General features: G+C 39.5%; 2 protein-coding genes across 5 annotated transcripts; both read right to left on the reverse strand.

The window, feature by feature from the left end:
• Window positions 1–1384: 1384 nt before the first annotated feature.
• LOC116064475 (platelet-derived growth factor receptor-like protein) lies at window positions 1385–4945 on the reverse strand. The gene is made up of 7 exons (XM_031319713.2): window positions 4670–4945; window positions 4296–4453; window positions 4047–4189; window positions 3766–3917; window positions 3361–3654; window positions 2282–2421; window positions 1385–1995 (listed from the first exon to the last, which is right to left on the reverse strand). The coding sequence occupies exons 1-7, from the start codon at window positions 4749–4751 to the stop codon at window positions 1789–1791; spliced, it is 1176 nt and encodes a 391-aa protein (XP_031175573.1). The 5' UTR covers window positions 4752–4945; the 3' UTR covers window positions 1385–1788.
• Window positions 4946–5768: 823 nt separating this feature from the next.
• Window positions 5769–16213, reverse strand: LOC116064456 (cationic amino acid transporter 2-like). Of its 4 annotated transcripts, XR_004897985.1 has the most exons (14): window positions 16066–16212; window positions 15593–15699; window positions 13651–14030; window positions 12974–13129; window positions 12725–12890; window positions 12475–12611; window positions 10957–11179; window positions 7578–7714; window positions 7381–7483; window positions 7154–7287; window positions 6849–7015; window positions 6630–6738; window positions 6284–6542; window positions 5769–6240 (listed from the first exon to the last, which is right to left on the reverse strand). XR_004897985.1 is itself a non-coding variant. In XM_036003929.1 (13 exons), the coding sequence occupies exons 2-13, from the start codon at window positions 15619–15621 to the stop codon at window positions 6412–6414; spliced, it is 1872 nt and encodes a 623-aa protein (XP_035859822.1). In that variant the 5' UTR covers window positions 15622–15699; window positions 16066–16213; the 3' UTR covers window positions 5772–6411. The 4 variants fall into 4 exon arrangements, 3 of the variants coding, with proteins under 3 accessions (XP_035859822.1, XP_035859830.1, XP_031175547.1); XM_036003929.1 differs by having other exon boundaries at window positions 5772–6542; window positions 16066–16213; XM_036003937.1 differs by having other exon boundaries at window positions 5773–6542; window positions 13651–14024.
• Between the last annotated feature and the right edge of the window lie 389 nt (window positions 16214–16602).

Consider the following 16602-nt stretch of genomic DNA (forward strand, 5'->3'; position numbering starts at 1 on the left):
ACACTTCCAGCTGTAAAGGAGGGCGACGCCCTCTAGCGACCAGGCAAGTAGGTGCATGTGGCACATAAACAAACAAAAGAGAAACACCCAGCTCATTTGTCAATTGGTTTTGGTAATTTTATTGATCATGTACAATAAGTTACTGAAAGGGCCACGTGAAAATGTTATTTGAGTTCTAAATTTAATCTCAGAATTCTGAGATTATTTCTTAAAACAATTATTATTATTATTTTTTTAAATCTCAGAATTCGAACTAATATTATTATTATTATTATTATTATTATTATTATTATTATTATTATTATTATTTATTTTATTTTTATTTATTTATTTATTTATTTATTTTATTGATTATAATTTATTTATTAATGAATGCACATGTATGTATGTGTGTATGTGTATATTCATCTATTTTGTGATTTATTTTCTCAGATTTTTTACTATAATCTTTTGTCTCTTGTTTTTTCCACCTTTAAAAAAAAATGTTATTTGCATTGCACAGATCTGTAAAACTTATGTGTTCTGAAAACTAATAAACACAGTATAAAAAAAAAAAAAATCTCAGAATTCTAACTTTAAATTCAGAACTCAAGAACATTTTTCACCTGTGGCCCTAATCCTTTTCCGTAAATATCAACTAAGGCAGGTCCTGCATTCTTAGCTAATGTTGTCAGCCTGTCTTCGAGAGGGGCCCTGTGTCAAAATGTTTTAAGACTAGTTCATATTCTGCTCATATGGTGCAAATTCCTAAATAATGTTTTGCCACAAACTAATTGAGATAATAATGAAGCTGCCATGTGTAGACTACTACCCTACTAACCCTAACAGACTAATACAGCCATTTACCAGGAAAACGTCATTATATTGTGTAACTAACTAACTAACTATTATTTTCAATATTGATTTTTTTTTTTTCAGATCAATTCTTTAGTCACAAAATAGTGAAAAATGTATACCACAATTTCCTAAAGCTCAACGTGTCATCAAATGTCTTGTTTTGTCTGACCAACAGTGAGAAACCCAAAGATATTCAAATTACAAAAACTAATGAAATGACAAAAATGGAAAGAGGAAATGTTTTACATTTTTGCTTAAAAATTACAATGGATTATTTAATTTTTCAAATAATTAGTATTGTTTCAGGTCATTTTTTGTTGTTGATTTAGGCCACTAGCTAACTTGCATTTTTGTAAAAATCAAAAATATTCACTCATAATTGTTGCTTTGTTTCTTTGTATAACATCATTTCTCTTTTATTGTAATTGTCAACATTCTGAATTTTCTGAATTCTTTAGATTAATAATGATGGTTATTATGGAAAATAATTATAAAAAGAATTATCAATATAATCATTACTTAATATATCACAATATTGAGACATTACATGTCAAGCTATGTATTTATTGATACAATACCTCACTCAAAGAAAAATAAAACAATTTTCCTTATAATAATAATATCATCACAACAGTTTATTTTATTTTCTATGCCCTCATGTTAGGCGGTGGCATGCACAATAAGAAATAAGTAGAAAAAGGCAGGCAACAATAAAGCTTTGAAAACACAAATCTAATGCACAACAATTCACATACATTCATCTAAACAACATCATCTCTGTTATCATTGTGATGCTGCAGTGTGTTTCCACTACTCATAGCTACAGAAGAAGATCTGTTGTTATTTTTATATATTCATATGTGACTGATAAAATACTGTTTAATACTGTGACGGAGCAGAGTGTTGCACCTGATCTCCACCACTCCAGTGATATCATCCAGTTTTGATGATTCATGGTTTCTTAGGTTTGGCTTTGGGGACCACTGTAACAGTGGTGGACACAGATTTGTCTCCTAGCAGGTTGTGGGCGGTGCAGGTGTATGTTCCCTGGTCCACGTCCCTCACCTCTTCCACCAGGAGGACAGACTGAGACTGCTGTCGAGCCGCTCCTCCGCCGACTGGAGTGATGCTCTCCTGTGTGTTCAGAGGCCTCCCGATCTGCAACCAGTACAGGCGCTCAGTTCAGTTTGCATTAAACACATACAGCACAACACATACAGCACGGGAGAAAGGGACCCCTTTATAATAAGTTAATATGTTAATAAATCATTAATGTATGGTTATAGGCCTGGATGCTCTGCAGTCCATAGGTTAGATGCCTCGTAACTAATAACAATTTAGCTAAAAAGACATATCCTTCACTTATTTTGTCTCACAACCAGCCTCAAATGTGTAGTTTAGTAGTACTTTAGTAAGTATGCCATATTGTCCTTGAGTGTCTCACCCGCTGTCCTGGGTATTCCCAGTTGAACTCTACGAGCACGTCCTGTTCCCCCACCACAGAGCAGCTGACACGCAGATCCCCCCCCACAGTCAACGAGCCTGACGAGGCCTGGATCACTGGAGCAGGAGGAGCCATGGGGTCTGATGGCAAATGTTTCAGAATTTCAGTGACTGTTTAAGTGATAAGTAAGCAAAAAAATAATTTAACAGTGACTTGCATTAGTCAGCATAATGAAACTTTGTCTGTGACCGGCAATTTTTTGCGTGGAGTTTGCATGTTATGCCTGTTTAGTCTGGTTTTGTCCTGCATTCTTAAAAATGCACATAGATATGGAGTTGGACAATGCCCTCCTCGAGCAGTAACAAGAGCGCTAATACATATATTCACTTCTAGTGCTGCAATTAAGGATTTCTGAGGAACATTTGCTGCTGAAAGTTTGCTACTGAAAAGTTAAAATACTGAAACAGCAAAGTTGAAGAAGTTGAATTATCCGTTTTTAAATCTAAGTGCTGAATGAAATTCAAGTATGAATTGGAGTTGAATGCTGAAATGAAAATGCAGAAAAGAGTTGAAATATCAGTGGAAGTGTAAAAAAAATGGCCTGGAAGTGTCAGTTGAAGTGAAAGTCCTGAGATAAACTATTGCCAGTTCAAATGTATCAACTGATGTCGGCGTGAAGTGAAGGGAAAGCACTGAAAGCAGTTGAAGTAAATTGAGAATGGGCAGTGGAAGGTGTGGGAGTCAGAGGATCTGGAGAAAATACTTTTTTTTTTGTAGTTGTTCAAAATGTGAAGATCTGAGACCTGAAAGAGTTTGTCAGTCGATGTGGAAGGTTTGAAAGGATTTGAAATGTCAGTTGGTTGTTTTGACCAGTCAACAGTCAAAACCCCAAAGTACATAAAGTATACAAAACAAAAAAAAGAACATTTGTCAGCCCTGTGCTGATTTGTCTACTTGTACATAGTATTTATCTGTCCTCCTGTTTGATGCATGCTGGGAGACGCTTTGTCCCTGATCAGTAATAGGCAACAGATTAATTTGCGATTAAAGGAAAAGGATGACTTAGTGGCAGCACTCACAGTTAACATAGATGAGCATGTACTTGGTGGAGCTCTGCCTCAGGTTGCCCAGGCTGGCGACACAGTACAAAGCTCCAGCATGATAAGGCCGGGGTCGATGAATGGTGAAGCCCCTCTTGACGTTAAAGGAGATCTCAGTCCCGTCCACCGCCACCTCCACTAGTGGAAACTCGCGGTGCAGAGTCACTTTAGCCTCAGGCGACGTCACCTGGCAGGGGAGGAGCGTCGGCCAGTTGGTTCTCAGCTGAATCGCCTCGTAGTAGTCAGACGACGGAACAAATAGCTCCTGTGGGTCTGATCGGTACAGTGAGAAGATATGGCAAGACTGACGATAAGATAATGTGAGTATGAAAAAGGCTTCTGAGAAGTGCACATGTAAGCATCAATAAAGTTGATTCACTGCACCGGGAAAGAAGACGAAGACTTTTACAGCTTTGTCATACTCCTTCCTGCAGTCTGTGTCTTCACAGTACATAGGATAACAGCTGTATTCCCCTGTGTCCGCACCAGTAGTGTTGACTAATGTCAGAACGCCATAGCGTTCATGTTGTACAGTCCTGCAGAGCCAAAACAGGAAACAGCCAAAGAACACACTGACTCTTCAACAGATTGTATGATTCTATATTTAGAAGAATAAATTGTACATCATGCATAATAAAGATGTATCGACAGCTTATAGAGCTTACCTGAGCCTTCCATCATCATCCTCCTCCAGGTACGTGGGGACGCTCCACTGAACAGGTTTGCCCCTGCACCTCAGCTCCAGAGTGTCTCCTGTCTGCACACTTATAGTTTCTCCCACCTTCTTAAACTTCCCTTTCTTAAACACCTGCATGTGTCAGATATAAAATCACACAGTTATTCAGTGATGCAGTCATTGTTCTGTGCTTAATGAATGTTCCTTGAACAAACTTCTTGTGTCCTAGATGACATACCTGTGTGAGGAAGGTCTGTGCAGATGTAGCTTTGATTTTGGGTTTGGCTGTTACAGCTCTGGGCCCTTTATTTGTTGATTTCCCAAGTTTGGGTTTGCTTGACTTGGGCTTCCTCCCTGGAGTAGTCCTCTGTTCTTGGGCTTCTTTTTGACAATGAGCTACACAGCATAAAGAGCACATGATGCATTAATAGTTCATAAGATGCAGGCAAATAGTTGATGGTATGAATTGACTAATAAGTAGTTAATAACTATGAAAAAGTTGGTCATGGTTTCATGGTAAGCAGCATCCTGCTTTAAGCCAACAGAAATCTCCCCTCTTTAGTGATTCACATATTCACAGAACTGCTCAGCAAGTGAATAAAAGTCACTTACCTAACTCGAAGATTACGGCACAAAAAAGGAGAGCGCTAAGCACAAGCCTCCCCTTTGATCCAAACAAGTTCACCAAAGGCATGATTGATCAGTGGAATAAAATTAAAGTCTGTGCATTGTTAGTTCATGCTGTTGAACACAGAGAAGGTACTGCAGGAACCAGAGAGAAGAGGAGGAGGGCAGAGCCTGCAAAGTGAGCGGTCAGCTGTTTACCAGAATCACACAAATTCCTCCTCCTGAGAGTAGCATTAGTACCCCAAATTCCTTCTGACTGACTCAATGGAGGCTTTCAAGCCTGTCCGGACCAATGAGGGTCCAGAGACAGAGGCCTCTCCGTGTGGAATCACACAGCCTGTTTGCTTAGCTGCTGGACTGGAAGTGTCTGGCCCTCCGAAACACACCACACAGCCCAGACGAAGACTGTTTGGCAAGGGTATTAAAAAGCATTTGGCACCCAATAAACCTTTTGTACTACATTCACTGATTGTCTTTGCAGTGGTAAAACAAATCACAGGCTTGGCCAGCTTTAGACCCATATAAAATGCACAAAATCACATTTTTTCCCAACTTATTTTATATGCTTTTAATGTGATGGTATGTTTGGTGTAATGCATCCTTTCTATTGTGAAATAATTCTAATAAAACTATATTTTATTGTGAAAATCCATCAACTACAACCAATAACCTGCAGCACAGATTGTAATGCCCTCTGAGAAGAACTTGAGATTTTAGGCTTTAAAAATAAAAATAGAAATATTGATACTATTTATATACTCAATCCTTCTCATCTGTAAAAGTACATGTTTTTAAACAGGAAAATAAATTCAGGTTTTGTACATTTGATTAAATCCATAGCATGCTGAACCCAGTGAGAACAATGTAAACCCTTCCTTTTCAGTGACTACCTAAGCCACCATCTTGACCATGACACACAGGTACGCTTCTGTGAAAGGTTCTTTTGTTCTCAGTGAACTCTGGTTAGTGAGCCGGCTCTGGTGCTCTATTAAAGATTACGAGTGGAACTGGACTTTTTATTAACATACCCTGCAGAAAATTAACTCCAGATTGTAGTCGTCTTAAAAACTGGATTCTTTCTTTTTAATTTAGGAATACATTTTCAATATATAATTATAAAACATGTACAGTTTCCGTATTTACACTTTGAAACAACAAACAATTAATAAAGTGAAACTTTAAACAGGCTAAGAGCAAAAAATGATTTTCTGTATCTACATTGTACTTACTTTTGTACAGTCTTACTCCATATTTTGATATGTAAAAAACAATTCTCTTGTTATTCATAATCATAATTAGAATTGTATCAAATTAAAATACATTTCTACATTTCACAATTGATATGAAACGTGTAAAGTTGTTATTTAAGTGTAATAAAATAGAAATTAACAACAGAAAATAGCTTGAGGCCTTTTTTCTTTATAAACACAGGTGTCCAGGACACAGCTCTGACATTAATACAGGCAACATATACAGGTCCAAAAATACGTCAGGCATCAGTTTGAGGTTGGCATCGAGAATATTTAGATATACTACAAACTCCATCATAATGTGGAATAAAGTTAACAAGTCTGCCCACTTGTCTGCATTTCAACACCTGTTCCACTCTCAGATGTTAGACGGCGTAGGAACAGATCAGCAACGCTCAATGCATGTAAAACAGTAGTTACACACTTGCAGTTCCTCAGTGTAACATCTCAATCTATGTCGCTCCGCTCCAGCAGAGCTCAGAACTTTTCTTCTTTAACAATGTCCTTGTCTATTTTGTCGCTGACGGTTTCAATCTGTTTCTGGTTGGCCATGTGACGCTTCCTCTGAACACTGTGACGGACACCGTAGATAAAATAGATGCATAACCCTGGAGAGAGAAGAGGGGGGTCATTACAGTTCAGCAACTAACTTGATAAAAGCCCTGCAAACCTTTCAAGCAGAAAGATGTTCTTACCCACTAGCATCCAAATAGCATATCGCACCCATGTTTCCCCACCTAACTGGACCATTAGGTAGACGTTGATGAATGTACTCAGTAACGGCAGAGCAGGGAGTAAGGGCACCTGTGAATAGACAATAGAAGATGTGAAAGGATTTTCTTGTTGATGTTTATGAGAACATACACACAAAATGTGGCTCTACTTTCTCAGAAACACCATTGAAACATTCTCACCATGAAAGATGCCTTGGTGCTGTTTTGTGGGTGCCTCCAGATGAGGAACGTGTTGAGCAGCACAATGAAGGCGAGGATGCAGACAACCGCCAGACTCCATGCTTCCATACGGGACAGAGCATCTATGGCTTGACTCATGGTGACACACAGTGCGACTACAAATGCAACTGCAGAAAAAGAAAAGATGTATGAGAGAGGTCAGTTTGTGGACCTGAGAGACAAAGAAATTTGTGGTCAACAAATGGTACTAGAGTGCTTAAGAAATAAAAAGCCACAAGTGCTTCAGTTATGTTTGCCTTGCGTACCAGTGATTATAGTCAAGGTTGTGACTCTTCTTGAGGTGGATGAATTGGGAGATGACGGAGGTTTCAGGAAGCCAAACTTGGTGTTTGGTTCTCTGATCTGTAGGTCTGTGTCTTTAGATGGACCTTCTTGGTACCTTGATTGAAAAAAAAAAAGTGTGTCACATACACTGAGTTTTGCACAGTATTCTAGGTAAAGCAGTGGGAGAGGAAATATTAAATAAATATACCTCAGTATTAAGATGCATATGGCCACAAGTGTGTAAGCAAACAGAGTGCCGATGGACATCATTTCCACCAAGGCTTCCAGGTCAAACAGTAGAGCCATGATGGCTAAAGATGACAACCAGGGAATACAGAGTTACTTTAAGTCCATAAACCTCACCACATGTACATAGAAGCTGATGAACAGCTGGAACATCTTTACCTGACACAGTTCCAGACGATATGGTAGCTATAGCAGGACTGCCCTTTGAGGTGACTTTGGTCAGGGGCTGGAAAAGCAGGCCGTCTCTTGCCATGGCGAAGAGCACACGGGGCATTGGGAACATTGAACCCAGCAGGCTGGAGAAACAAAACGCAAACAGGGTCAGTCAACGACCAGTATACCTTCTCTTCAATGTAGAATAACAGATTTTTCCCTTCAACATTTCTATGCAGATTTGTTAATCCTACCCCGAAATTTCTTTGTTGGCATTCTGTCTCAATGACATGATGACGTTTAGGAAAGTGTTTTCTAATGTAAGGTTATATAAGGCCCTACCCTTTCCTGATTAATGAATCTGTGTGTCTGTGCCGCTACGCGTGGGTTGCTTCTCCCTATGTCTTTTCCGCACAGCATGTGAGTTATGATTGATTACTTTTGATTCTTTGTTGCAGCATATGAGCTGGGTTGCGATCCCTTGTCAGACAAGGAAACAAAACTTCTGGCAGCCATGCTGGTGCTACACGCTCCAATTGTTAGAAACAAATGCTACAGTCGTTGCCAACAGAAACTTTTGTTGGTATCAGTCTAATCTGAGAAAACAGTAAAAACTCTGGCCATGACAGAGTTAGTTTTAAATAAGCTGGGTGACAGCATATGTATAGTTTATCAGTTCTTAGTTAACAATAAACGTTTTTCATTGAACTCACAAACTTTCTTTTACATTCTGTCAGACACGTTTTATAAGAATCATAGCTGACCATATTAGTCTTGGGCTACGCTAAGTTAGCAATCAAGTGACCTGGTGGTTCTGCACACCATGTAGCAGCCTTGAATGCTTTTCAGACTATGTGTGAAGTTGATTTTCTGGGTAAATTGTGCTGCAGAGCACACTTTGTTATTTCAGTAGAGTACATTGTAGTAGAGTATTACAGAAAGATTTTTTTTTTTTTATGTAGTCAGATTTTCCACTGAAATGCATGGAATAAACAGCATTGGCTTTGTATTTGTTTCATTAAGCAAAATCAGTGGCAGGTTTTTGCATTCTTTAGATGTATGAGTAAAGGCTCTGACACACCAACCCAACGGCCAACCGTCGGCAGAAAAGGCGGTAGGACTTATCATTTGGCTCCTGTCGGTCCAAAAAGTGCCTCGGAACACACCAAAGCGACACCGACTTGAGCGTACGTTCTGTGCGTGCGCGAGACATAATATCTCCATAACAGCAGGCGGCGCTAATCTGTATTGTCGCCCAAAAAATGAAAACCGAAAATGACGAATGCGTCACGTGGGTCTGGCTTCTCCCGAATTTCAAAGCCAGACCATAATAGCAGCTTGTTCGGAATGCGATCTCGTATTTTACGAAAATAGTTCACCGAAACGTGTTTCTGAAAACATTTGCTGAATCTGTCTGTTTTTTTGATCGACAAAGGTCAGTAATCCCAGTCTCCTGGGTGAAAGTCCTGTGTTTTTCCTATCCACCACCCTAACCTTAGCCTGGTCCTACCAGACTCTCGTACATTTCATTTGTACAGAGTCTGGCCTCTCTCCATTGACAAATGTTAACTTCCTTGAAGGCGGGTACTTTGTTGAAGTTTAAAACTATTGGATATGCCCAGAGCCACTCTGGATCTGCAGTAACCAATCGCTAACGTTTGGTCGTGACGTATGTCATGTGCAACAAGAGGGGAGACTGTCAAGGCTATTAGCATTAGCACCGCTAGAGTTAGCCTTAGCCTTCTTCCTCCTTCACCACTAACAGAGCGAGCTGGAAAATCAAACTTTTCCCAAACCCCGTAGGGAGGAGGGTCACAACATCATGGCCACCAACAAAACTCAGCAAAGATTGTTCTTGCTCGGGCTTTAACTTCTGGGTCTGTGACGTTGTACTTAGACCCAGTGGTGCTTTGAGCTAAATGCTAACAGCATGCTAACATGCTCACAATGACAATCTGAATATGCTGATGTTTTACTTGGTTTAGTGTTAGCATACTAACATTGGCTAACTAGCACTAAACACAAAGTACAGCTGAGGCTGATTGGAAAGTCATTAGTTTTGCAGGTTGGTAACTATTTTCAATATACACTTTTTCATATCTTGTTTGAAATGGTCTTTACACCCCAACAGCAATAAATAACTTATGGGCTTTGAAAAAGGAGCGAAAAAGACATCTGTAGCTGCTCTAATCCTCTAAGAAGGCCCACCAATCACTGCTTCACGGTAAGAATGCCTACCAATCACTGCCTCGCGGCCCCGCTTGGAAAGAACCAATGACATGCCTCCTTGCCACGTTGCACAAACTCGACCCCTTTCTCCGCTCTGCTCTGAAGCAGCGACACGGCGGTGTTCGTGCACGTCTGTGTGTGTGGGTCGGAGCCCCGAGGGCAGAAGGAGGGATTAGACGGAGCCCCGAGGAGATGCTACTTTCAAATCTTGCTAGCTTGTTACCAACCCTGGCTTTAAGTCTTAAACCAGAGTATTGGATAAATTGAAATTTTGATCTGATGACAATTCATCCTGAATGGAAAAGAATGTTTATCACATTTTATGGCAATCTATTCTATCTATAGTTCTGGAGACATTTCACTCAAAACCACAAATGTTCGAAAGAGTCGATTAACAAAGTCATTACGATACGTCCTCTGCTGACCATGAATGTCTGTACTAAAGTTAATGGCAATCCATCCAATAGTTGTTGAGATATTTCAGTCTGGACCAAGGTGTTGACCAAATGATCCTGCTGCTATGCAAAGACTTTGAAAGAGTCATACATGCAGTAATTACGTCTCGATTAGACTACTGTAACTCTTTATATGTTGGACTGGATCAGTCATCCCTTCGTCAGTTACAGTTAGTCCAGAACGCAGCAGCTCGACTTTTAACCGGGACCAAAAAGCGTGACCTGTCAAGGCACTGAGGTCTTCCAATCAGATGCTCCTCGATGTGCCCAGATCCAGGTTAAAAATAAAGGTGACCGAGCCTTTGCAGTGGCTGCTCCAAACCTCTGGAATAGTTTACCTATTCATATAAGAACACCTTGGACCGTTGAAACATTCAAGTCCTTTCTTAAGACCCACTACTATTCATTGGCTTTCAATTCAAGTTGAACTTTGACACCTTTTTTTTTTCTTTTTTTCTACTGTTGGTTATTTTGCATTGTATATTGTGTGTGTATATTTTCATTTTTTTTTTTTTTTTTTGAGCTTGTTAAGCACTTTGGTCAACTATGGTTGTTTTTAAATGTGCTATATAAATAGAATTGAACTGAATGGAACTGAACTGCTGCTAGCGTGGCTAAAAGTTAAATATCTATAGCCCACATGTTTTCTCCAATGACAGTCACATCCCATGACCACAACTGTACTACCAGTGGTTTCTTACCTGGTGGACAGGGCACACAGTGATCCCACAGCCACAACATATTTGGCAGGACCCCAGCCAATGTAATCAAAGGCCACTGGCAGGGGGCTTTTTTTATTGAGCAAGTAGTAGGGCATCATCAGGGTGAGAGCAGCAGAAACCGCAAAGTAGGCCAGGAAACAGATAAGTAGTGAAGCCACAATGCCCAGAGGGATGGCCTTCTGGGGGTTCTTCACCTCCTCACCTAATGAAGAAACAAAACAAAAGTCAGTGACACTTTTAATGATATTCTTCTTTCAGCTGTTTGGGGTTACATGAAATGAAAGAGGAATATCCCACAAATATGACAAAACCTGTAATAATTTGATAACCAGCTTCGAGACTGTCATGTACATAGTAGTTTGACAAACAAAATTCAAAGGTCCACTTATTGGAAAATGTCCAGTACCCAGTTGCATAAAACCACTTTGAATACAGCTGCCCTTAAATTTTCATCTATGGATCCCTTAGAAAGAAATGAGTTGGGTAAAATCACCATAAGGATTTCCTTAGGATGTTGTAAGGGAAAAAAATAACCTTTTGATCTTAAGTGTTTGCCCCAATACTTAAGTATTCCTATATTGCTTGCTACAGGTCCTTAGTAACTATTTTCCTGAGAATTATTTTAAGGGACCCATACCAGTCTCTTAAAAGTGAAAAAAAAAACGTGAAACATAAGACAATTGCTGAATTTATGGTTATTGAAGAGGAGGAGGAGGTCAACACGCATTTTATATTCTACAGAAAAAACCCACTGGACACTGAGCGATGCACAACTTGTTCTAGAGAATAGATTTGACCATCAGTCTATCTTTAAAATCTCTGCAACATTTGAATCAGACCTTAAGTTAAATTTACTTTGGATTATGTGCTTGTGCCTACCATATTTTTGGAGTAGAACAACATTCTCATATCCAGTTCAGTTGTAGCTAGCCAACACTGACAGTAATGCTGTCAAGTAACATAAAAGGATGGTGATGTAATTGAAGCTAAACCATGGTAACTGAAGTGCAGACAGTAAAGCCTTTATGCAATGCTACTAAATTAACCCCTGAGTTTAGGTAAATATTTAGCACAAGGGACAAACTCAGGTTTGGAATTTAAGGCAACTGGCACTTTTAGCCAGTTAACATCTCATTCAAAAAGCTGATTGGGTAACATTTTACTGCGTTACTGTCAAGTAAAAATTAATTGATTGATAACAGTCATCAGATGGAATTTGTCACATAGATGCTTCAGTTGTTATCAGGTCACATGATAACAGCTGAACCATCTCCGAGATAAGTGAGCAAACTCCATCAGATGATGGCCACAAGATATGGATCAAAGCTCTAGAAAAGGAATCGTAAAATCTTTACAATTGTATCATATTTCAGCAATAATACAGCAAACCTATTGAAATCTGTTGCTACACTGCAACGTTTGGCACATATTTCTGCTTTGTCACTGTACATGCAGTATTACAATGTGACATTTGTATTTGATCTTTGACCCTCTTGCCTGTTGTAGCGATGCAGTCAAATCCAACAAAAGCGTAGAAACATGTTGCAGCTCCGGCCACCGTTCCACTTAAGCCATAAGGGAAAAATCCACCCACTCCATACACACTCGTCACATTGGCAGTAGAGCTCAAGTTTCTGCAGTGGGGAGAGAGCATTATTTTGTGTTTATTTACAGTGAGATAACCAGGAGAACAATGCTACTGCACACACCCAAACACAGACAGGCTTATATTGCTCTTTAACATTACTGGATTTCTGCTGTGGCGTTTATCAGAGCCTCTTCGCTGATTTTCCAGTTGGAAATGTCCCCCTTGATAAATCCAGAGATGGCCACAAACAGCAGCACCACGATATTGACTGCTGTAAAGATCTTGTTGATTGTTGTTGACTCTTTCACTCCAAATGCCAGCACACCTTAATGGGAAACATGGTGAATGTTATTTTTGTTTGTATGCATTACTGCCGCCAGCAAAACGACACCAGTTTCATCATTTTACCTGACAGTATCATGACGAGAGCAGCAGCAAAGACATCTGGGTAAGGTGCCAGGCCAGGGAGGCCCATGGCTGCGTGTTCTTCTAAGTATTTAGATATGTGGCCCCCTATAAGGTCATCAAATGTCCCACTCCATGCCAGTGCAACACTAGATGTCCCTGAGCAGATAGTGGGGGAAAGATGCAATAAATTAATTTAGCCACAATCTAACTGTAGTCATAAACAGAAAATACCAATGGTGATAGTTCCTCTCTGCGTCTTTTACACTTCATGACTCAGTTATTTCAAGCCATAATGCTGGTTTATGGCCATATTGAAAAGCAAGCAATGAATTTCACAAGTGGGGTAAAAAATTAAGAAAAGCCTGTGGAGCATGTGAAAGGTCACAGAGTTAAGAGTCTCATGTTTATGGTTGATCATTTATGGGTTCCCAGTGAGCCAAACATGTTTTATAAGAGGGAAATATCTGTTTAGAAGAGGAAAAATCACAAATTTGAGCCAGAGATTAATAGAAAGGCAGAGATTAAATTATAATTCTGGTATTTTCTGTACATGGTTGGCAACCTTTTCAAAATAATAAAATTATAAGAGGAGAAAAAAACCTACATCACTGAATAATATACATGATCATATATTATAATTGATAATGTATGAAACAAATCCTGTGTATCACACTTGCCTATGATGTAGGAGAGTAATAGATTCCAGCCAGTGATAAAAGCCAGCAGCTCTCCAACAGTCACATAGCTGTAGAGGTATGCTGAGCCTGTTTTGGGAACTCGCGACCCAAACTCTGCATAGCACAGCCCGGCGAATATGGATGCCATGGCCGCGATGAAGAAGGAGATGATGATGCTGGGTCCAGCAGTGTCTCTGGCCACCTCTCCGGAGAGGACGTAGACCCCTGCCCCCAGGGTGCTGCCCACACCAAGGGCCACCAGGTCTAGAGTGGTCAGGCATCGGTTAAACGTGGACTGCTCCCCCTCTGGCTCCAGGGGCTTCCTCCGAGACAGGCTCACCAGAAAGGACTTCACCATACCGCACGGCATGCTTCTATGGGTTTGGATCAGGATGGAAAGATGTGGGAATGATAAAGGAACAGACAGGTGGGAGTGCAGTTTGATGTTGTGGAGAAAGAGGGAGGAGAGAGGAGAGGGGGAGAAAAGGGTGAACTTTTCAGTAAATAATTGTCAGGTCAGCCTCACAGTAGAACATTTCCTCTTCAAAGAAACATTATTATCTTATCTATTGTTAATGTAACAGTGGCAAAAGGAACTATTTATTAAGGCATCAAAGAAGACCAGTAACTACAGAGACTTCAACATATTCCATTTTTAATTAAAGCTTAATTGTGATTACATGATAAAATGTAACTCAAATGCTCAATTAATATTTTACTGAATTCATATTAAGGACAAAAAAAGACTGAATTCACTCACCTCTCCTGTATAATCCCTTGCCTCACAGGTGTGCTTAGGAGAGTCAATTACGTTAATAGGATCTGTCATTCCTCTAAATCACATTATTCTTTTATACGTGCCCTTCTTTATCACCACCCTGATATGATAGTGCTGATGCCTGGAGTTTTCATTGCCGCCCACACTACAAAAGTACTGCCCTTTTACTCAACCTTCAATTACTTACACAATTACTTCCTTGAACATTTCTTGAATATGTTCTTCCCCTGGCAATAAAAAAAAATAATTATTTTCTAATTTGCAAAGTGTGTTCTCACCTCACCAGAGTAGTATCATAGATACTCAGAGATAATCCCTCCTCTCCGTGTTTACATTACCTGTGTTGACATGCTTGTTTTGCATGAAAAAAAGCCTTTTTTTATTTTCTTTACTTATTCTATATGATTACACCTGCTGGACAGTTTGTAAAGTAATAAAAAACTGTTTTTATTACTGCTTTTAAGCATCTAAACCAGAAGTAATTCGATTATTTAACCCATATTTACAATATCTGATGCAAAATAAATGAAAAGAAGGAAAAGAACAAACCTCTAAGAAAATGAAACAGGGACAGCGTTACGTTTGTCTGTTTTGTTTCTTGCTCTTTTTTTAGTATGAATCTTTTTGCATGTTCTTTTTGCTTCTTGTGCTTGTAATGTAAGAGAGAGCTGTGGCTTTGTTAATCTTTTCATGATTATGCTTTCAAGATAATCCAAGGCATTAAGGTACACATTCGTCTATGACTTTGGATTTTGTCCTTCGCAAATAAGAACCAATAAAAAAAAGAAACATCTGAATGTGGCCACAGTAAAAACTGAGTAAAACTTGGTCTAAATTTCCAGTTTCTGGCACTCATCAATAAAACACGGTTATTTATTATAGATGTATGCAGTGTTGTTGCTTTTCAGACGGTAGGCCACGTCATTGCCCACAAAACTACACTGTATGTTCTCAAAGTGTGTTTACATGCACGTGTTGCGTAGAAACAGCCTGTGACCGTATCACTGCAGCTATGTTGGACATTTACTGCTTATACGAGCCGTGTCCCCATCTCTACCTGGAGGTGTGAGCTGGCCAGACTAACGGCCCTGAGAGTTAATGAAACAGAGGAGGACAAAGCAGCTTTCATGGCTTATGCATGCAGCAGGCAGGCTACACACTTACTCTTTGAAAGGTAGCTTTCGCCTTCTCATCTCCCATCAGGGGATTTCAGATCACCTAATCCCTCCTGGCATCCACTTCAGCAAGCAGGAAGGGAGTAGGAAAGCAGCCTGTGTGGACGGTCAAAGTACCTTATGACCAAACTTAAAGCTCAGGCTTCCTATCTGCAGATCTCACAGGTTGAGATATGGTTTCCAGAAGGACAATGTGGTAATGCTTAACTAAATAACAGCTACTACGCACGTGATGTCCAGCTTTATGATCAGAAGGTTGATGTGGACCTCAGTGAAGCTCAGTTAATGATCATCAAAATGTTATTTATGGCTGTCTACTGTGCATTTAAAAAAAAACATATTGAGATACAGCGTTACAGACAAATATTGCAGTCCAGCATTCAAATTCACAGAAGTCAAAGCAGAGGTCAGGGATTAAAATCTGACTGGTCACTTTATTCAGTAGATACACAAGTTGTTTACCTTGTCTTCAGTCCCACGAGGAGTGACTGGTGACTGTGTGGTGAAAACAGCGCAGTGAAGCAAAAATATCCGTGCTGTTGACTTGGATGAAGGAAACATGATTTTTTACTGCGATATATACAAGACTGGCCTGCGTGACCCTCCCACTCAATGGAATTACTTACAAAGTAGCCTTTCTCACTCCCGTCCAGTTTGGATCATAATGTGCTCATTATTGCATGGAAGGCACAGGGTGAGAATTGTGAACAGCAAATCCCATTCAGAATGTCAAAAATGCTTTTGTGCTCACTTCATTTGTTATTTTGTTTTCACAAGTGTTTATTCCATTTTTTTTTTATTATTATTTATGAATTTGGGGTGATGGATAAATAGATTTTGTTATTGACATAATTAACAACTGTTAGTTTGGGTAAACATATCTAAAAGGGAAGAAAAGACAACATAGATTGTGAAATCATGGGTGTGCAATGAATCATAAAATATTTCAAAAGTTTAAATACATAATACACACATTTTCTGTACATTATAACAACCTTA

The sequence above is a fragment of the Sander lucioperca genome, chromosome 1 (assembly GCF_008315115.2).
Source record: "Sander lucioperca isolate FBNREF2018 chromosome 1, SLUC_FBN_1.2, whole genome shotgun sequence".
Taxonomy (NCBI): Eukaryota; Metazoa; Chordata; class Actinopteri; order Perciformes; family Percidae; genus Sander; species Sander lucioperca.